General features: G+C 48.7%; 3 protein-coding genes across 8 annotated transcripts; all 3 read left to right on the forward strand.

Annotated features, from left to right (window-relative positions):
* Window positions 1–385: 385 nt before the first annotated feature.
* On the forward strand, window positions 386–3,627 carry spsb3a (splA/ryanodine receptor domain and SOCS box containing 3a). Its single transcript, XM_088358697.1, has 7 exons — window positions 386–563; window positions 980–1,174; window positions 1,260–1,434; window positions 1,497–1,684; window positions 1,769–1,871; window positions 1,989–2,114; window positions 2,201–3,627. Exons 2-7 carry the CDS (start codon window positions 1,049–1,051, stop codon window positions 2,590–2,592), a joined length of 1,110 nt encoding a protein of 369 aa, XP_088214823.1. The 5' UTR covers window positions 386–563; window positions 980–1,048; the 3' UTR covers window positions 2,593–3,627.
* Window positions 3,628–4,048: 421 nt separating this feature from the next.
* mrps34 (mitochondrial ribosomal protein S34) lies at window positions 4,049–13,250 on the forward strand. Of its 2 annotated transcripts, none has more exons than XM_088358752.1 (4): window positions 4,049–4,173; window positions 12,139–12,467; window positions 12,568–12,610; window positions 12,832–13,250. In XM_088358752.1, the coding sequence occupies exons 1-4, from the start codon at window positions 4,152–4,154 to the stop codon at window positions 13,128–13,130; spliced, it is 693 nt and encodes a 230-aa protein (XP_088214878.1). In that variant the 5' UTR covers window positions 4,049–4,151; the 3' UTR covers window positions 13,131–13,250. The 2 variants fall into 2 exon arrangements, with proteins under 2 accessions (XP_088214878.1, XP_088214879.1); XM_088358753.1 differs by lacking the exon at window positions 4,049–4,173 and adding an exon at window positions 11,844–12,002.
* Window positions 13,251–14,129: 879 nt separating this feature from the next.
* Window positions 14,130–19,300, forward strand: LOC148384282 (uncharacterized). 5 transcript variants are annotated; one of them, XM_088358664.1, is made up of 8 exons: window positions 14,130–14,378; window positions 14,519–14,576; window positions 14,657–15,400; window positions 15,499–16,700; window positions 16,766–17,792; window positions 17,874–17,949; window positions 18,110–18,179; window positions 18,432–19,300. In XM_088358664.1, the coding sequence occupies exons 5-8, from the start codon at window positions 17,766–17,768 to the stop codon at window positions 18,589–18,591; spliced, it is 333 nt and encodes a 110-aa protein (XP_088214790.1). In that variant the 5' UTR covers window positions 14,130–14,378; window positions 14,519–14,576; window positions 14,657–15,400; window positions 15,499–16,700; window positions 16,766–17,765; the 3' UTR covers window positions 18,592–19,300. The 5 variants fall into 5 exon arrangements, 1 of the variants encoding a protein (XP_088214790.1); XR_015853519.1 differs by having other exon boundaries at window positions 14,131–14,378; window positions 14,657–14,818; window positions 15,002–15,400; window positions 16,766–17,949; XR_015853518.1 differs by having other exon boundaries at window positions 14,131–14,339; window positions 16,766–17,949.
* Window positions 19,301–21,465: the final 2,165 nt, after the last annotated feature.

A 21,465-nucleotide genomic window follows, 5' to 3' on the forward strand; every position in this document is an offset into this window, starting at 1 on the left:
AAATTAGTCACATCAAGCCTTTGGATATTTAAAATATTTTTTGGAAAGAACACAAGTCTGTCTGTAAATGATTTTTTTTTTTTTTAAATTATCAGATAAAATTTACCAACAAAGTAGTTTTTGCTGTAGTGTGTCTGAAAGGAAATATAGATTAACTTGTTTTGCTCAAATTGTGACGTTAACGATCACTTCAGAGTCCCGGAATACGATATTAATATATTTAATATCACACTGATTTCCCTTTACACTTTAGGTCAATTATAATACATTATATTTTAGGATGTACGACCAATTTATGAAGACATATTACTATAAAAATATATAATAGTGCACATCAGAATGACTATTAAATTTATATTTATTTACGTTTCATTTCCATTGAAAACATCCGGAAAGGGAAGACGCAAAGTGATGACTGCGTTCCATATCCGCTTGCATGTTATTGTTTGCGATCACGCTGTAAGAAAATTGGGTCACGCCAAAATAGAAAGCATATAAATTCCTTCGTTGTCTCTGGATATGTGCTTTTAATGAAGATTCTTACGTCAGTTGCCAACAACCAGGTAATGTTGATGCTACGATGCTAGTAGCCCACCAAAGCTAACTAGCGTGTATGTTTGCTCTGCATGTTCATATTATATGGAAAACGAATCACATTACGAATAACATAGTTTAGTTCGCCTTGCACAAATTTACACAACTCAAATGTGCTTATGTTACATTTTAAAAAGCTTCTATATCTCATCGAAATGATTGCGAGTAAGCGATAGCTGCTCACTCGGTTCGATGGTTGTAAAAATTTGGGAAAAAAAACCATCACGTCAAATCGTCGTTGTTCGGAGTCACAATGTGTCAATCATCCAGAACATTTGTGTCGTGAAATAATTTCTAAAATTGCAATCACGTAAATGCAAACGATTAATTCAAGCACGATCAGATGATTAACATCATGATTAAAAATCATCTGCTCTTGCGACAGCTGGACAGATGCTGTTTGACACCTTTGCATCTCCATTCAACGTGACCGTCAAGTGAAAGTCAAGCTGCCATGTCCAGACGAGGCAGGAACAGCCGCGCTTGGCGATATGTTTGGGGTGGAATACGTCGAGATGCTGATGCAAGAGCGCTTGTCTTGGCCTCGGAAAGTGATGGATGGGGCTATGAACGCCTGGAGGTTAGCACTCATGTTGTTTTCTACAGCAGCAACTGAAAGTCCGAATTATGGCATTTATTATCTCTGTCTCTCCTACGCTCTCAAGTACAGCGATTCGGATTCGGAGGCCGACTACTCGGCGGTGATGGTCCCTCCGGTGCCCAGCGCTGTGCCTGTGACGGGAGAATCTTACTGTGGCTGCGACTACCAAGCTGAGACCATCCATCATCGGCGAGGTTTTTACCAAGTCAAAGACTGTCACTGTGGAGAGGATGATCAAGGTATAGTGTAATGTGAGATGCTTTTTGCATCATTTAAATTTGGACTGATTTGACTATTTTAGATTTTGACTGGGTTTGGGATGCCAGCAGCCGATCAACAGCGACGTTACTGAGCTGCGACAATCGCGAAGTCAACTTTCACTCCGAGTACAGCTGCGGCACGGCTGCAATTCGGGGTTCCAAGGAGCTCGCGGAAGGGCAGCACTTTTGGGAAATCAAGATGACGTCCCCCGTTTATGGAACAGACATGGTATGCACACATGCTGGAATAATCATAACCATTATTTTATTATGAAGCCTAAGTGGGTTTGCTTTCTATACTGTCACTGCCCAGATGGTTGGAATCGGTACTTCTGATGTCAACCTCGACAAATACAGGCATTCGTTCTGCAGCCTTTTGGGGAAGGATGTGGACAGCTGGGGTCTGTCTTACACTGGTAAAAACCTCCATTCTGAATAAACGTAATACAAGCATGCATATTGATTGAGCACAAAATCCAACCTATCAATAGTTCTTGATACAGGTATAAATGTCTAATGTCCTATTTTGACAGGCTTGTTGCATCATAAAGGAGACAAGATGAACTTCTCCTCTCGGTTTGGCCAGGGCTCCATTATTGGGGTTCATCTGGACACGTGGCACGGCACGCTTACATTCTTTAAAAATCGCAAATGCATAGGTAAGTTGACGAAATCAAAGTGGGATATTTTGTGTGTGACATCATTCAATAAATCATAAGACAGGAAATCTTTATTGTCCAACTAGGTGTTGCTGCCACAGATCTCCACAACAAAAGGTTTTACCCGATGGCGTGCTCCACAGCAGCCAAAAGCAGCATGAAGGTGATCCGATCCTGCTCGGCGCCCACCTCCCTTTTATACCTGTGCTGCGCTCGCCTTCGCCAGCTCCTGCCAGACTGTACAGACGCCCTGGACGTCTTACCCCTTCCCCCGGGGCTTCGTCACCTGCTACACAACAAGCTAGGTTGGCTCCTCAATATCCACGGCGGCGGCACAGACGAAACCGCAGATACCCCCGAACGTTCCCCGTGCTTGCCCGTCCCTCCCTCGGCCGGCCCGTCGTCCTCTGAGAGCGACTCGGAAGGTTGTACGTCCGACCCCGAGGCCTGCCAGAGGAAGAGGTGCCGCTGGACTTGACAAGCGGCGTGAAAACAAGGCAGTAACTGTTACTCCAAGTTGAAAATACTTTGCTTTCAAGTGTGTTGCAGTATTGAAGAACGTCACCGGAAGGGAACGATCTTCTCATGCCATCACTCACACGGGATCCAAAGCACTGTAGCAAAAGACGTCAACTGTAGATATCTCTTGCCATTCGTGAACAGGGATTTGTTTTTAATATGAGGACGTACTGTCGAGTGTAACACTGAAGTCTCAAACATGGCGATATTTTGGTGGCCATTTTGAGTGCTTTCCGCAAAACGTGTGTCGCTCGGATTAAGCCATGCAGCTATCTTTTTTGTGTGGTATGCAAATAGTGCATATTATTAAACTCAATGCAATCATTTTATCAAAATAATCATCTATCTTGCCATCTGGAAATTTTGTTATATTATTGGTCAAATTAAGACTAACTTTTGAGTGCACTTCGTTTAAATGTTCCAAATGAAGGACCAACATATTTATTACTCTGGTCATAAGTGTTGCAATCATCTACCTTTATTTACTGTTGCATCTTTTTGACTTTTTAATTTTTTTCTATACACTTTGCAAACACCTTAGTCACCCTTTTAGCACTTAGGTCATTTTTTTTCTATAAACCCCTAAAAGCTGTTGCACTTAGGTCATTTTTTCTATAAACCCCTAAAAGCTAGAATATTCTGTCACTTAAGGTTCACACGTTTGTGAACTAGAAACACTCAATTTTTTAAAATTGTGAAATAGTTTGCAAAAAACATTTAAAACCGAAAATGTATGTATATGCCTCAAGACCAGGGGTGGGCAATTAATTTTTACAAGGGGCCACATGAAAAACCTGAGTTGTGTCAGAGGGCCACACCTACGATAACTTAAACCTGCTCAATTTTCTTCCATTGTAAAATGCACTAAATTATTTATTTTAAATAGTTGGTACTGGTAATTAGAAGAATACAATTATTCTCTTTATGTTTATATTAAGCTATGTAAAATTGTGGTGTAAAGGTCAAATAAAAAAACAATTATTAATCAGTTCAATTTATTCTTAACTTCTTTAACTTTTCCTCAAATGACAAAGCCGCTCCTCACGAGTCTAGTGGCAGCGGACGAGGCTATTTGGCGCCAAATAATATTGGCCGCCCGGACATGTGACGTTAATGCATTTCGGCCTCACGACACCCACCCACCCCGCCATCCTCACGAGTCTAGTGGCAGCGGACGAGGCTTTTTGGCGCCAAATAATATTGGCCGCCCGGACATGTGACGTTAATGCATTTCGGCCTCACGACACCCACCCAACCCGCCAACCTCACGAGTCTAGTGGCAGCGGACGAGGCTTTTTGGCGCCAAATAATCATGACATGTGACGTTAATGCATTTCGGCCCCTGAATTTCCCGCGCTCCCCTGTCCATTTAATATGCACTTGCTCGGCGCGCGTTACACCCCTCAGTCAAAAATAACAGGCTGACTGAAATGTCAGCGTTTACCTTGGATTATAATGATCGCGGGGATTTAATCGATTCTCCGCCCGCCTGCCGTCTCTACGGACGGTGGATAGCAAATGCAGCTGAAGCCTGAACGCGGTAAAGGCGTTATTCTATTTATTGGGGGATACGCCGCGCGGCGACGGCGTCGCCCCGTTCAATGTTGCTTATCAGTTGACGCACGGAGGCGCAGCTGCCGTCGGCGTTCAGGCCATGGCCAACGCTACATCACAGTCATGAAAAAAATCCTAAAACAAATTCAAACATGCAGACACAAATGAGAACTAGTGTGCTACTCCACGCTCTGCTAACGGTGTTTGCCCCTCAGTGGCGGATTCCATGATGTGTTACCTCGCTGGGGCAATCCTAAAACAAATTCAAACATGCAGACACAAATGAGAACTAGTGTGCTACTCCACACTTTGCTAATGGTGTTAGCAGTTTCCATTAGCTGACTTTGACTTTGACATTATGTAACAATGTTCAAGATTCAAGGGTTTTTATTTGCCATGTCTGAGGCTGCCAAACAAGGAATTCGACTTCAGTAAATCACAGCCTCTGTTCAACATTTAGGTGACTAACAACAACACTCATGACATGGGAAAAATGGCAAATATTCTCAAACATCCCCTGATCTTAAACTCCCAAGAGGGCAAGGAAAAACTCAAAACTCCCTTAAAAGACCACAGATGGGAGGGTCCCTCTTCTAGGATGACCAGGCTGCAATGGATGCAGTATAACTAAGACGGATAACACATCCGTTCTGGACTGGAATGTTCTTTTGATGCACTTGCCTTGCCTTGCGTTGCCTTGCCTTGCGCTTGCCTTGCGCTTGCCTTGCGCTTGCCTTGCCTTGCGCTTGCCTTGCCTTGCGCTTGCGCTTGCCTTGCCTTGCGCTTGCCTTGCGCTTGCCTTGCGCTTGCCTTGCGCTTGCCTTGCGCTTGCCTTGCGCTTGCCTTGCGCTTGCCTTGCGCTTGCCTTGCGCTTGCCTTGCGCTTGCCTTGCGCTTGCCTTGCGCTTGCCTTGCGCTTGCCTTGCGCTTGCCTTGCGCTTGCCTTGCCTTGTACTTGCCTTGTACTTGCCTCGCCTCGTACTTGCCTCGTACTGGCCTCGTACTTGCCTTGCTTTTCCTTGACTTGCCTTGACTTGCCTTGACTTGCCTTGACTTGCCTTGACTTGCCTTGTATGTGTACTTGCCTTGCCTTGTACTTGCCTTGTACTTGCCTTGAACTTGCCGTGCCTTGTACTTGCCTTGTACTTGCCTTGCCTTGCCTTGCCTTGCCTTGCCTTGCCTTGTACTTGCCTTGCCTTGCCTTGTACTTGCCTTGTACTTGCCTTGTACTTGCCTTGCCTTGCCTTGCCTTGTACTTGCCTTGCCTTGCCTTGTACTTGCCTTGTACTTGCCTTGTACTTGCCTTGCCTTGTACCTGCCTTGTACTTGCCTTGTACTTGCCTTGTACTTGCCTTGTACTTGCCTTGTACTTGCCTTGCCTTGCCTTGCCTTGCCAGCCTTGCCTTGCCTTGCCTAGCCCTCACATGGCCTTGCCTTGCCTTGCTTCGCCTCGCCATGCTTTCGCCTTGTGCTTGCCTCGCCCTCCCTTGCAGTGCCTTGCCTCGCTTTGCCTTGCCTTGCCTTGCCTTGCTGTGCCTTGCCTTGCTGTGTCATGCCGTGCCGTACCGTGCCGTGCCGTGCCAGCTTGTGCTTGTGCCTGCCTGTGCCTGTGCCGTGCCGAGCCTTGACGTGCCGTGCCGTGCCCGTGCCTGTGCTTCCGCCCGTGCCTGTGCCTGTGCCGTGCTCTGCCGTGCCTGTGCCTGTGCCTGTGCCTAAGCTTGTGCTTGTGCTTGTGCTTGTGCCCGTGCCCTCGCCGAGCCGTACAATACTGTGCCGAGCTTGTGCCTGTGCCTGTGCTTGTGCCTGCTTGCGGCTGCGCCACGCCTGTGCTTGTGCTACTGCTTGAGCCTGCAAGCTTGTGCCTGTGCTTGAGCTTGTGCCAGCGCTTTGCCCGTGCTCGATCCTGTCTGTGCTTGTGCCTGTGCTTGTGCCTGTGCTTGTACCTGTGCCTGTGCCTGTGCTTGTGCCTGTGTTTGTGCCTGTGCTTGTGCCTGTGCTTGTGCCTGTGCCTGTGCTTGTGCCTGTGCTTGTGCCTGTGCCTGTGCCTGTGCTTGTGCCTGTGCTTGTGCTTGTGCCTGTGCTTGTGCCTGTGCTTGTGCTCGTGCCTGTGCTTGTGCTTGTGCCTGTGCTTGTGCTTGTGCCTATGCCTGTGCCTGTGCCTGTGCCTGTGCCTGTGCTTGTGCTTGTGCTTGTGCTTGTGCTTGTGCCTGGCTTGTGCTTGTGCTTGTGTCTGGCTTGTGCTTGACTTGACTTGACTTGACTTGTACTTGCCTTGTACTTGCCTTGTCCTTGCCTTGGACTTGACTTGACTTGACTTGCCTTGACTTGCCTTGGCCTTGGCCTTGGCCTTGGCCTTGCCTTGCCTTGCCTTGTCCTTGCCTTGTACTTGCCTTGTACTTGCCTTGACTTGACTTGACTTGACTTGACTTGACTTGGACTTGCCTTGTACTTGCCTTGTACTTGCCTTGCCTTGCTTTGCCTTGCTTTTCCTTGTACTTGACTTGTACTTGACTTGCCTTGCCTTGCCTTGCCTTGTACTTGCCGTGCCTTATACTTGCCTTGTACTTGCCTTGACTTGACTTGACTTGGACTTGGACTTGCCTTGTACTTGCCTTGCCTTGCTTTGCCTTGTACTTGCCTTGTACTTGACTTGCCTTGCCTTGCCTTGCCTTGCCTTGCCTTGTACTTGCCTTGTACTTGCCTTGTACTTGCCTTGCCTTGCCTTGCCTTGTACTTGCCTTGTACTTGCCTTGTACTTGCCTTGCCTTGTATTTGCCTTGTACTTGCCTTGCCTTGTACTTGCCTTGCCTTGTACTTGCCTTGCCTTGCCTTGCCTTGCCTTGCCTTGCCTTGCCTTGCCTTGCCTTGTCCTTGCCTTGTCCTTGCCTTGTCCTTGCCTTGCCTTGTACTTGCCTTGCCTTGCCTTGCCTTGCCTTGCCTTGCCTTGCCTTGCCTTGCCTTGCCTTGCCTTGTACTTGCCTTGTCCTTGCCTTGCCTTGCCTTGCCTTGCCTTGCCTTGCCTTGCCTTGCCTTGTACTTGCCTTGTACTTGCCTTGCCTTGCCTCGCCTCGCCTCGCCTCGCCTCGCCTCGCCTCGCCTCGCCTCGCCTCGCCTCGCCTCGCCTCGCCTCGCCTCGCCTCGCCTCGTACTTGCCTCGTACTTGCCTCGGCCTTGCCTCGGCCTTGCCTCGGCCTTGCCTTGCCTTGCCTTGCCTTGCCTTGTACTTGCCTTGTACTTGCCTTGCCTTGCCTTGCCTTGCCTTGCCTTGCCTTGCCTTGCCTTGCCTTGCCTTGCCTTGCCTTGCCTTGCCTTGCCTTGCCTTGCCTTGCCTTGCCTTGCCTTGCCTTGCCTTGCCCTTGCCCTTGCCCTTGCCCTTGCCTTGCCTTGCCTTGCCTTGCCTTGCCTTGCCTTGCCTTGCCTTGCCTTGCCTTGCCTTGCCTTGTACTTGCCTTGCCTTGTACTTGCCTTGCCTTGCCTTGCCTTGCCTTGCCTTGCCTTGTACTTGCCTTGCCTTGTACTTGCCTTGTCCTTGCCTTGTCCTTGCCTTGCCTTGTACTTGCCTTGCCTTGCCTTGCCTTGCCTTGCCTTGCCTTGCCTTGTACTTGCCTTGCCTTGCCTCGCCTCGCCTCGCCTCGCCTCGCCTCGCCTCGCCTCGCCTCGCCTCGCCTCGCCTCGTACTTGCCTTGCCTCGCCTCGCCTCGTACTTGCCTTGCCTTGCCTTGCCTTGCCTTGCCTTGCCTTGCCTTGCCTTGCCTTGCCTTGCCTTGCCTTGCCTTGCCTTGCCTTGCCTTGCCTTGCCTTGCCTTGCCTTGCCTTGCCTTGCCTTGCCTTGCCTTGCCTTGCCTTGCCTTGCCTTGTACTTGCCTTGTCCTTGCCTTGTCCTTGCCTTGTCCTTGCCTTGCCTTGCCTTGGCTTGCCTTGGCTTGCCTTGCCTTGCCTTGTACTTGCCTTGCCTTGCCTTGCCTTGCCTTGCCTTGCCTTGCCTTGCCTTGCCTTGCCTTGCCTTGCCTTGCCTTGCCTTGCCTTGCCTTGCCTTGCCTTGTACTTGCCTTGCCTTGCCTTGCCTTGCCTTGCCTTGTACTTGCCTTGCCTTGCCTTGCCTTGCCTTGCCTTGCCTTGCCTCGCCTCGCCTCGCCTCGCCTCGCCTCGCCTCGCCTCGCCTCGCCTCGCCTCGCCTCGCCTCGTACTTGCCTTGCCTTGCCTTGCCTTGCCTTGCCTTGCCTTGCCTTGCCTTGCCTTGCCTTGCCTTGCCTTGCCTTGCCTTGTCCTTGCCTTGTCCTTGCCTTGCCTTGTCCTTGCCTTGTCCTTGCCTTGCCTTGCCTTGCCTTGCCTTTCCTTGTACTTGCCTTGTACTTGCCTTGCCTTGCCTTGCCTTGCCTTGCCTTGCCTTGCCTTGCCTTGCCTTGCCTTGCCTTGCCTTGCCTTGCCTTGCCTTGCCTTGCCTTGCCTTGCCTTGCCTTGCCTTGCCTTGCCTTGCCTTGCCTTGCCTTGTACTTGCCTTGTACTTGCCTTGTACTTGCCTTGCCTTGTACTTGCCTTGCCTTGCCTTGCCTTGCCTTGTACTTGCCTCGCCTCGCCTCGCCTCGCCTCGCCTCGTACTTGCCTCGGCCTTGCCTTGCCTTGCCTTGCCTTGCCTTGCCTTGCCTTGCCTTGCCTTGCCTTGCCTTGCCTTGTCCTTGCCTTGCCTTGCCTTGCCTTGCCTTGCCTTGCCTTGCCTTGCCTTGCCTTGCCTTGCCTTGCCTTGTCCTTGCCTTGTCCTTGCCTTGCCTTGCCTTGCCTTGTACTTGCCTTGCCTTGCCTTGCCTTGCCTTGCCTTGCCTTGCCTTGCCTTGCCTTGCCTTGCCTTGCCTTGCCTTGCCTTGCCTTGCCTTGCCTTGTACTTGCCTTGTCCTTGCCTTGCCTTGCCTTGCCTTGCCTTGTACTTGCCTTGTACTGCCTTGCCTTGCCTTGCCTCGCCTCGCCTCGCCTCGCCTCGCCTCGCCTCGCCTCGCCTCGCCTCGCCTCGCCTCGCCTCGCCTCGCCTCGCCTCGCCTCGCCTCGTACTTGCCTCGGCCTTGCCTTGCCTTGCCTTGCCTTGCCTTGCCTTGCCTTGCCTTGCCTTGCCTTGCCTTGCCTTGTACTTGCCTTGTACTTGCCTTGTACTTGCCTTGTACTTGCCTTGCCTTGCCTTGCCTTGCCTTGCCTTGCCTTGCCTTGCCTTGCCTTGTCTTGTACTTGCCTTGCCTTGCCTTGCCTTGCCTTGCCTTGCCTTGCCTTGCCTTGCCTTGTACTTGCCTTGCCTTGTACTTGCCTTGCCTTGTACTTGCCTCGCCTCATACTTGCCTTGCCTTGCCTTGCCTTGCCTTGCCTTGCCTTGTACTTGCCTTGTACTTGCCCTGCCTTGCCTTGTACTTTCCGTGTACTTGCCTTGCCTTGCCTTGCCTTGCCTTGCCTTGCCTTGCCTTGCCTTGCCTTGCCTTGCCTTGCCTTGCCTTGCCTTGCCTTGCCTTGCCTTGCCTTGCCTTGCCTTGCCTTGCCTTTTACTCGCCTTGCCTTGTACTCACCTCGCCTCATACTTGCCTTGCCTTGCCTTGCCTTGCCTTGTACTTGCCTTGTACTTGCCTTGCCCTGCCTTGCCCTGCCTTGCCTTGCCTTGCCTTGCCTTGCCTTGCCTTGCCTTGCCTTGCCTTGCCTTGCCTTGCCTTGCCTTGCCTTGCCTTGCCTTGCCTTGCCATGCCTTGCCTTGCCTTGCCTTGCCTTGCCTTGCCTTGCCTTGCCTTGCCTTGCCTTGCCTTGCCTTGCCTTGCCTTGCCTTGCCTTGCCTTGCCTTGCCTTGCCTTGCCTTGTACTTGCCTTGCCTTGCCTTGCCTTGCCTTGCCTTGCCTTGTCTTGTACTTGCCTTGCCTTGCCTTGCCTTGCCTTGCCTTGCCTTGCCTTGCCTTGTACTTGCCTTGTACTTGCCTTGCCTTGCCTTGTACTTGCCTTGCCTTGCCTTGCCTTGTACTTGCCTTGCCTTGTACTTGCCTTGCCTTGCCTTGTACTTGCCTTGTACTTGCCTTGCCTTGTACTTGCCTTGTACTTGCCTTGCCTTGCCTTGCCTTGCCTTGCCTTGCCTTGCCTTGCCTTGCTTTGCCTTGCCTTGCCTTGCCTTGCTTTGCCTTGCCTTGCACTCGCCTTGCACTCGCCTTGCACTCGCCTTGTACTCGCCTTGCCTTGTACTCGCCTCGCCTTGTACTTGCCTCGCCTCGCCTCGTACTTGCCTTGCCTTGCCTTGCCTTGCCTTGTACTTGCCTTGCCTTGCCTTGCCTTGTACTTGCCTTGCCTTGCCTTGCCTTGCCTTGCCTTGCCTTGCCTTGCCTTGCCTTGTCCTTGCCTTGCCTTGCCTTGCCTTGCCTTGCCTTGCCTTGTACTTGCCTTGCCTTGCCTTGCCTTGCCTTGCCTTGCCTTGCCTTGCCTTGCCTTGCCTTGCCTTGCCTTGCCTTGCCTTGTCCTTGCCTTGTCCTTGCCTTGCCTTGCCTTGCCTTGCCTTGCCTTGCCTTGCCTTGCCTTGCCTTGCCTTGTACTTGCCTTGCCTTGCCTTGCCTTGCCTTGCCTTGCCTTGTACTCGCCTCGCCTCGCCTTGTACTTGCCTTGCCTCGCCTTGCCTTGCCTTGCCTTGTACTTGCCTTGTACTTGCCTTGCGCTTGCCCTTGCCCTTGCCCTTGCCCTTGCCCTTGCCCTTGCATTTGCACTTGCCTTGTACTTGCCTCGCCTCGCCTCGCCTTGCTTTGCCTCGCCTTGTACTTGCCTTGTACTTTTCTTGCCTTGCTGTGGCTTGACTCGTACTTGCCGTGCCTTTTACTTGCCTTGTACTTGCCTTGCCTTGCCTTGCCTCGCCTCGCCTCGTCTTGCCATGCCTCGCCCTCCCTTGCCTTTCCTTTCCTTTCCTTTCCTTTCCTTTCCTTTCCTTGCCTTGCCTTGCCTTGCCTTGCCTTGCCTTGCCTTGCCTTGCCTTGCCTTGCCTTGCCTTGCCTTGCCTTGCCTTGCCTTGCCTTGCCTTGCCTTGCCGTGCCGTGCCGTGCCGTGCCGTGCCGTGCCGTGCCGTGCCGTGCCGTGCCGTGCCGTGCCGTGCTATGCCAGCTTGTGCTTTTGCCTGCCTGTGCCTGTGCCTGTGCTGTGCTGTGCCGTGCCTGTGCCTGTGCCATGCTCTGCCGTGCCTGTGCCTGTGCTTGTGGCTGTGCTGTTACAATGCAACAAGAGTCGGCAATAGTACCGGAACGCCTGTTTCCACTGTTTGCTAAATGATTATTTCCCCCTGCAGATCTGATAGGTGTTATTTTTGTGTTCTTTAACTCTATTTGTCTTTTATTGATGCATCCATGCACTTACCATTGTGTAATGTGATAATTAAAAACAAGAAACGCACCGTTCTTACTTAACTATTAAGATATTTGAAGGTCTTTTACTTGCATGATTTTCAGATGAAAATAAAGTGAATGCTGAATATGCACAAACGTGTTTTCTTTTGTGTACAGTAATTATTACAGCCATCTACTTTCCATCGTTTGTATGTTTTATGTATGTTCCTAAGAGTTAAAAATCTATAATTAATTGTTGAATCACGGGGATATATTATGGTAAACGGGAGGGGGCGGGGACACGCAATAACACAAGTATCAGGAGGATGGCAGTAATGCACAGCAAGACGGTTGCTCGCTGCACCGGAATGTAAAGAAGAAGCATAGGAACCAATGTTCGTTTCCTGCGGAGCATTTTACTGACGGACCAAGATTCCGGAAGTCACGCGTTATGTTTGCGGAGGTCAATTGAGTTGGTTTTACCCATCACAAACATCCAGGTAATTCGCTTTGAATATATAGTTGATTAAAAGCGCATCATGGCTCCATAACTAACAAACGAGTTTAGATGGAGATTGGTGCAAAGTTAATATTTTGCAATTATTAACAGACTGCTGTGTGGCATCTCCTCCACAGGTCACACAACCATGGTGAAGAAAAAGCGTGTTCGTCTCATAGCAGAGATGGCTCGGAAGATCCGCGCCTACCGCGAGCTGAAGAACCGACCGCGGGACTCGCAAAAGTACTCCCTCGATTACGACACCATGAAGCGTCCTCACACGGGGAAGATGCTCCCCGTACTGGCTTGGCAGGATGTCCGCCGCGAGAGTCGCTTGTTCTCTCTGCTGGCGGGTATGCGGATGTTCGGAGTGGGCCGTGTGTTCACTCGCAAGTCGTGGCTGGAGGACCACACGGAGCCCAGTTACTGGCAGATCACCAAAGTCAAGGTGGACTACACGGCTGAGGTACGAGCATTCATCTCATTTAGTCTTGTGAGAATATTGGGATGGACTGTCAGAAGTGCTGACCCACATTTTAAACATGTTTTCCAATTCAATCATCTAGGACATGGATCACGGAAAAGCCTGGGGCGTCCTCACTTATAAAGGTAAGTCATCCAAGTATTGTAAATTCAAGTTATAACACATTTGCCAGTCAAAATTAGCTACTTCTATTTATTGCACATCCTTTTAAGCACCTTTTCAATTGAAGTGGTGCTTTACTGATTATGTTGCTTACATACTGCATACATTTATGGCCAAACATTCATATCACAAATCATCCTCAAATAGACAATAATTCATCTTAATAAAAATGTTTATTTGACAGGAAAAGAGGAGAAAGAGGTCAAAGAAATCGACAAAGTGATGTACCACGACTGGCGCCTGGTCCCCAAGCACATTGAGCAACAATTTAAGGAATTTGTGCCCCTTCCTGAGCCACCCGTGCGCTATGTCCCTTACCCTCCGCTGCTGCGTGCCATGAAGCTGGCGCGGTACAAGCAAACGGAAGGCACCATCCTAGCGGAGGAGCCTCTAATGCCTTTGGAAAGGGAAGTGGTGCTCACCAAAGACTTTTTCCGGAGTCAAGACCAAGGAAAGAAGGAGAGACTGGAGACAGCTGTGTGATTTCCACAATTGTCAAAGTGAAGGACAAGAACCAATTGTTCTACCATCAGAAACAAAGGTAGCGCTGTTTCATGTGTAAAATGACTTGTTAAATATCTTAATAAAATGTGATTAAATGTTGTGTGTAGTAAACTGTGTCTTTCAAAATCATGTTCAAACAGATTTTACCAATTTACGAGTGTGTGGAAAGAGGATGGGGATGCATCTCAAAATGGAATAGATGGAGCACGTGATCTCTTAAAAAACGAAAGTCTTACGTGTAGAATAAATTGAAATTCTGGGGGGGAAAGTTATGTAAAATAATTGCAAAAACTTCAAACTACTGCAGCTTGTTTACCCTGCCTGTTGATCGTTTATTAGGCTCCTGCAGAACGTGAGGATGAACTGATCATTTGAATCAGGTGTTTTTAACGAGGGAAACTTGGAAAACATGTAGGAATGCGGCCCTCGAAGACTGGACTTGGACACCCCTGCCTTACACTGAGTGCCAAAAGTCCCAATGATCGTGAGCAGCAGGGGGGGCCCCATTTCAACCCCTTACACTGAGTGCCAAGCAGGGAAGAAATGGGTACCATTGTTATAGTCACTGGTATGACTCGGCACGGGTTTGAACCCACAACCTCCCAATCTCAGGGCGGACACTCTCCTCTTAGGCCACTGAGCTGGTAAGCACTTGTATCGTAGTATAACACTTAGAGTCGTTTTTAAATAACGTGTATACCTATATACGCCTAAATATTGTTATCCGATATATCTACTGCAATTTCACATTAGATTGCTGGTTTGAAATTTGCTTTTAATATTATTATTTTTAATAAACATTTATGTTAAAACTTGTCTGGCGTCTTATTCCTTGTTTTTATATCCGCCAATTAAAACATAAAAATCAGACATTTGGTATGTGGAGGTATACTACACGAGGTTAACGAGGTGGCGTTAACCACTCGACGAGAGCCTGCTCGGAAACAAAAGGAGATTTGGTCCTATTGATAGGGTATCCATCCAAACATGTTCGGTGTTCAAAGTTTCATCGGATAGTCCGAAGCAACCCTTTCCACAGTAGTCACCATGACGGGCGACCACCTGGCGGCGTCAGTGTGCGGAGCGCCGTTGGACGATCAGGAGAAGAAGATTTGAATTGACGGATGTGACGTCAGGGCTTTCGGTAAATTGAAGACAGGTGTGCTCAAGGGGAGTTATCATATGCAGGTGCCACCGAGCGCGTGGCGGCGGCGGACGGTTTCTCAGGTAAGCGAGCATGCTAGCAAATGTTTGTCGTCTCCTGCCGTTTTTCACGACGGACGCCGTGTTTGTTGCACGATTGGCACGCTTTGTTGCCTTTTCTCACAAGCCTTTTTTAATTTTTGTATTTATTTTGTTTGTCGCAGGATTGTCGTACTCTCGTGACTCGGCCACGTCACGTCCACAGCGCCGGTGGGCCTGGAGGTAAATTGTAGGCCGCAGGCCATTTAGCCCGTGAGCAAATGTTTGCAGTTTCCTACGATGCCATTTATTATTTCTTGCAGGATTTTCGCTGTCCAGGGAGTGCTTGGGGTTTCGGCACGGCACGCCACGCCACAATCCACTTTGCGTCGCGTCGTTGCGCGTTTTGGTGGTATTTTAAATGTCTTTCGCGGTTGTGTTTTTTAATGCTGGCCAGCATTTTTTCATTCGTCTGTCTGTAGAAGGTTCGTAAATGACGCCGCCGATAAGCGCGTGTTTGTCGGACTATAGGAAATGTTAGTTTGACTCTAGTCAAGTAAACCATTTATATTATTATATAACTAAATTATTTTATATTATGCGTGTGCCATTTCCGTGTTATGCAAACTGCTAAATGTAACGAATTTGTTACGTCACGTCCAAATCAGAGCAAATCCATTCAAAGATGGCGCCCGTCCGCCTGCTCTCGTTCCATTACGCGACAAATATTTGCGCGGGTTATTTTCTCCCGTTTTGGACGCCGCCAACCTGGATCATCTGTCCAATGTGAGGTGAGTTGATGAATGATGAAATGAAAATATGAATTATAATCCTGAATAATTATTATAATTTACTACAATATAATGATGTATTTTTTCAACTGCAAAACTCTACTTAGTATGTATAAAATTAAAATATCTATTTTTGTTGCAATAACTTTTGTTTGTCTTTTGTAGCCCTAGAAAAGGCTGCCCAGTCAGCATCCTTCTATACAAGGCAAGCAGGAGGCTCTTGAGGAGCTATTTCAGTGATGCTGAGGACACTGAGGAAGAGAAGTCCTAAATCAGGTGAAAACCTGTTTTTGTCAAGTTTCAGCTTCCCAACACAATGGTTGTCGAGTTTTAGCTTCCCAGCACACAATTAATGACTGTCTGTGTTATTGTAGGCTGCAAGAGGAGCCGAATGGGAAAAGTATAATTCCACATGAAAAGGCGCAATGGCCTATCCAAAGGCGCAATGGCCTATCCAAAGGAGCAATGGCCTATCCAAAGGAGCAATGGCCTATCCAAAGGCGCAATGGCCTATCCAAAGGCGCAATGGCCTATCCAAAGGCGCAATGGCCTATCCAAAGGCGCAATGGCCTATCCAAAGGCGCAATGGCCTATCCAAAGGCGCAATGGCCTATCCAAAGGCGCAATGGCCTATCCAAAGGCGCAATGGCCTATCCAAAGGCGCAATGGCCTATCCAAAGGAGCAATGGCCTATCCAAAGGAGCAATGGCCTATCCAAAGGAGCAATGGCCATATCCAAAGGAGAGATGCCATATCCAAAAGAGCAATGCCATATCCAAAAGAGCAATGCCATATCAAGTCAAGAATCAAGCAGCACGCTGCAAAAGTCAACATGTGTGGATCATGTTCCCAGGAGGGGGCAGTGTGGTTGCCTTGGGTTATGGGTGCACGAGGGAAAGGTTGCAGGTGTGGACAGTGTTTGGGGGTCTGACGGTTGGTCTTGCTTGAGAGGTTGTGGCTTATCTGGATCCAGCGGTGTCTTGTGCTTGGTTGCCATCGACGGCTCACTTGGGGGAGGACGTGGTGACTTGGATAGAGACAAACCTGAACTTTGACTTGGAGCCCAATGTCCAAGCTTGCCATATGACTTGTACCATTTTGTCTTTTTCTAACCTGCCACTGTCGTGCTTGCTGCGTTCTTTGTTCTCCCCCATCGGTGTAGGGCGGCGTTGGAGCGAGCCGATCCCGAATGTCCAATTTTGCAATTTGACTTGTAGCATTTTGTCTTTTTCTAACCTGCCACTGTTGCACTTCATCTAACCCTAACCTACCACCACTGTGGTACTTGCGTTCTTTGTTCTCCCCTAGGTGTAGGACAGCATTGGAGCGAGACGGTAACATTTTGTCTTTTTCTAACCTACCACTGTCGTGCTTGATCTAAGCTGTGTGTCCTTTGTTCTCTAGGTGTAGGGGGCGGTGTTTGGGCGAGCCGGTCCACGAGGAAGACGTAATGATGCGAGCAGCGCCCAACTCATTGCATGTTCTGCCATTTGCAGGCCGGGCGCAAAAGGGGGGGGGGTGCGCACGGCCCGATCTGACCCGGCGACGGTCACCAATAGCTAGCCGCTGTGATCAAGTAAGCAAGTGACCGACAACTTGGGGTGCTCTTTGAGTTTCTAACATTTGTTTCTGTTTCTGCAGATGGCGACCGGGATGTGACACGATCTGATCAGAGGTGAACGGACCGCTGTGGCATCGCTCTGAAGTCGCCGAGTTTTGAGGCAGACCCGCTTCCCTGTAGGCGTCGAACTGCGCAGCTTCGTGTGAAATGGATTTTTTTTTTTTTTTTAAATTTACACCAGCGGTGTCCCAATGTCTGCTTGAGGGCTGCATACTGAAACAAATTCAGAATTCTTTGACGCAAATTCATTAAATCAATCACAAAATGTTACCATTGATATTTAGTGCTACAAAGCAGTGTTGTGTTCATTCGTGCGGCGTGTTGATCAAGTTGCCCCGAGGCTGCCATTTGGACACCAATGGTGACGTGTGTAGGGCTGCACGTGTATTGGAAAACTGCCATATGGTGGTCTAGGTTATTGACATGCACTTTAAGACAGCAAAGATTTGTTTTTTCATGTCTCAAATGAAACATTTTCTTGCCTAACTATTTGTAATGAGTTAAGACGATAAGTCATCGATGTAAGTTAAAGTTAACTAATCTATCTGATCTCATTGCGATCAAATAGTTAACCTCCATCCAAGAATTTTTCACAACTTGCCTCAGTGCAGTGGTCTGGCCCAATACTGCCATATCATTGATTTTCCAAAATGTTGTGCAGCCCTCATTGAGTGCCAAACGCGCAGCGATGGCAAGCGACCGCGCAGCGACGGCAAGCGCAAGCGACCGCGCAGCGACGGCAAGCGCAAGCGACCGCGCAGCGACGGCAAGCGCAAGCGACCGCGCAAGCGACGGCAAGCGCAAGCGACCGCGCAAGCGATGGCAAGCGCAAGCGACGGCAAGCGCAAGCGACTGCGCAAGCGACGGCGCAAGCGACGGCAAGCGCAAGCGACTGCGCAGCGAGACTTTTGTGCTTGTCTTGCAAGGTGGAAGGAGCCGGTGGACGGAGGCCACCAGACCCGCGATTGAAGGAATCACCCAAAGAAAGCAGTCGCCAAGTGTTGAAGAGGAGCCTGATGCATGACTGGCCAAGGCTGGCCAGAGGCGGTGACACGGCAATCCAATCTGCAAGCGTAGTGTACACACTTGTTGGTTTTAATTTGATTTCCTTACTTTTCTGCCTTTCAGCTGGCAGCGGATGGGGCGAGCGCCAGCCTGCACCGAGAGGGACTGGGCTGCACCCACAAGACCAGGGAGGGGGCAGGTAATGAGTACGTTGACAGAAGTGAACCGCATGCAACTGAGTGCCGTTTGTCTTTTTGCACTTGTGGAAGGCGGGTCCAACACCAGCCGGAGCAGGTGTTGGGGGGGGTGCTAGTGGAATTTTTCCCCTTGCCAAAACCACCACAATGTCTGCCTTTCAGGATTGCTGGGGCAGTGGATCGGACGAGTGCCTGCACAGAGAGGGACTGGACAGGACCGCGAGACCAGAGGGTAATAATAAAAAACTTTATTTGTAGAGCACCTTTCATACAAGAAATGCAGCTCAAAGTACTTTACGACAAAGAAAGAAATTATAAGCGTAGAATTCTTCATATAGGAACAGACATAAAAAGAAAACAAAGTTCATGTATGCATACGCAATTAATAAAGGGAGCTTAAAATAGGCGCAAGCTTTAACAGACAGGTAATGAGTACGTCCACAGAAGTGAACCGCATGCGACAGTGCCGTTTTTCTTTTTGCAGTACCACGAGGCGGAGGATGAGTCCAAACGTCGAATACCGGCCGGGCGGGGAGGAGCCTACCATCGGCCGACCTTCGCCTGTGATGAGCGACCGACACGAGACGGACGGCTGCGGATGCGGCGAGGGCAAAGCGCCCAGCCAGCATTTAAGGAGAGTATGAGTTTGTTTTTTCTTTTGTCCTTTCGTTCTTTCCCTCCTTCCACTTTTTCACTGGGTGTGCACACTGGCCGTCTGCATGAGGCCTCTCTCTTTCTCAGCGCTGCGTCATTTTGCAATATTGTTGTTTTACTGTTTTTTTAATCATGAAATGAACTGTTTGTACTTTAATTGTGTGTGTGTACCACTGAACTGCAATTAAACTGTGAACTGAATTCAAGTGGTCCATTTTAAACATTGGCATTGGCAGTCTATCGTGCATACAAACTGGAATCATTTGAGACATTCTCAATGACAAGACAATTGTAAAGTCAGGCTGAAACAAAATTGACTTGTTAAATATGCAGTGTCAAGCTTTTTTTTTCCAATTTTTTTAACTACACAAAGAAAAGCTGGATGCATTCTAAATGGTTGACAAAAGCCAAGTAGCCAGACACCCATAGATGGAAACGACAAGCGTACAAACGGTCTCTGTTGCGATCAAGAAGTCGTCTTTGGCAACCCTGCTTTAAAATGGCCACCGAACCCTGAATCTTGCAGAATGTTGGTACATTTTTCTGTATGAGTAAAAGCTGTTTTAATGTGGTCAGAGCCATTTTTTGGTTTGTTTTGAATCGTCATGCATTGTGGGCATTCTTGTGAATAAAATGCACAGTGGTGTGTTTTCTTCCTGTTGGTGGTCTTGTAAATAAAGTCAACTTTGGTGTCAGTCATCATTGGCGATGAGCCTCAATTGAAGCTGCATCTCTTGAATGTGAAACTTCTTGCATGTTTTGTTGCACGGCTTGGCGTCCCCATTGGCTGTCTGACTACAAAGAAGGCTGTTTCTGTACAGTCCAGGTCGTTGCTGAGGTCAATTGAATGTATAAACATAGCGTGTAACGTTTAGGACCTTGGCTTTCAATTCAAAGCACAGTTGCTGAACTACACGGCCAGCCTCTGTACATGTACTGGGTGATACCACCCAGTTCAGAGTGAAGTAAAGGGCAGAGTGTTCGTCTTCCTACCAGCATCCTCATGAAATTGACCATATCAGACAGGCTAGATGAATTCCAAGTGCTACCACCGGGTGGCAGCATATTTGCCTCAAGCTGTCTGGTGCTGGGTTAATGCGTTTTCGTTGTTTTGCCCAAAGCAACCGAATACACATTTGCCTCAGCCTGTCTGACGCTCCATTGAACTGTATGCAATAATTTTTAACTTGAAACAGCTACATTACAAATAATAGACGTCTTTTGCGGTTTGTTTTGCCCAAAGCAACCTAACAAATACGCATAGGTACTGCCGCTATCTCGTCAATGTGTATGTCTCTACAAAGCAAATTCATTTGCGTAATAAACCACATGCTAAAAAACATATTCATGTGATGCAGAAAGTCGTCTTCTGTGGTTTGCTAAGATTTGCCAATTTGAGCAATGCCGTATCTGAACCCGAGGCTGGGGGTTGCCCGTCCATGTGCCTAATCGCTCGGCCATTGATACATCAGCACTGCTTCTTTCTAGGTCTCATGTCCTCAGCACTGCAAACCTTTGTGCCGGTACACCATATGAAGTAATGAATATGTTTTTTCTTTACACCTCCTCTAATGTGTATCAAGCATACCAGATGGTGTTTTAGAACAGCCTAGAATATTAAGTTACAAAAAGTTTAAAAAAACTTACTAAAGTTTAAAAAAGTTATTGATTATATATTTGCTCCAAGGAGGGAGTATTGACAAGTGTTACCTCCAGGGGGCGCAGGTAGCGTGGGGGGGGGGGGGGGGGGGTAGTGGGCGCAGGCGGCACGGGGAGCAGGCGGCGCAGGTAGCAGGCGGCAGGCAGCGCAGGCGGCGCAGGCAGCAGGGGTGGGGAATCGAACCCTGGATCTCAGGTGTTCGAGCGCAGCGACGGAGCCACTCGCCAAGCGTGGCGAGCTCGGCAGTGACCCCGCTTTCACTTCGAGTCATTCTTATACGTTCAGTATTACGCTCCGCGCGTGCTGGGTAAGTACAAAAGAGAACTGGCGGCCGCCGATTGCCAGGTCACGCTGGCCGACCGGTTCGTGACACGGCCTCATGCCCCGTACAGCTCTGGTTCGATCCCAGCGGTGGGAACTTTCACCGGCCCACTTTTGTGAGCGTCTGAATACATGCATATAGGTTGCATGTCGACGCATTTATTTATGTGTAAACGCCCAGTGTGGCCCCGCCTGCAAGTGGGCGGGGCGATGCAGCTGGCCCCGCCCCTGGCCCCGCCCTACAAAACGATAGTAGGGCAGGGGGCGGGGCCATTTCGATGGGGCCCCGCCCCCATCGAAATGGCCCCGCCCCCTGCCCTACAAAAAGACAGGAGGGTAGGGTAGGGACGAAGCCCCGCCCCCTGCCCTACAAAACGACAGTAGGGTAGGGGGCGGGGCGAAGCCCCACCCCCTACCCTACTGTCTTTATATACAGTATATATATATACAGTATATATATACTGTATATATATATATACTGTATATATATATACTGTATATATATGTACAGTATATATATATATATATACAGTATATATATATATACAGTATATATATATACAGTATATATATATATATATACAATATATATATACAGTATATATATATATAGTATATATATACTGTATATATATATATATACTGTATATATATATATACTATATATATACTATATATATATACTGTATATATATACAGTATATATATACAGTATATATATACACTGTATATATATATATATATACACTGTATATATATATATATATATATACAGTATATATATACTGTATATATATATATATACTGTATATATATATATATACAGTATATATATATATATATATGCATGTATATATATATATACATACTGTATATATATATA

This window comes from Syngnathus floridae, chromosome 17, assembly GCF_059516105.1.
Source record: "Syngnathus floridae isolate MCC-2025c chromosome 17, RoL_Sflo_1.0, whole genome shotgun sequence".
In the NCBI taxonomy this organism is placed as follows: Eukaryota; Metazoa; Chordata; class Actinopteri; order Syngnathiformes; family Syngnathidae; genus Syngnathus; species Syngnathus floridae.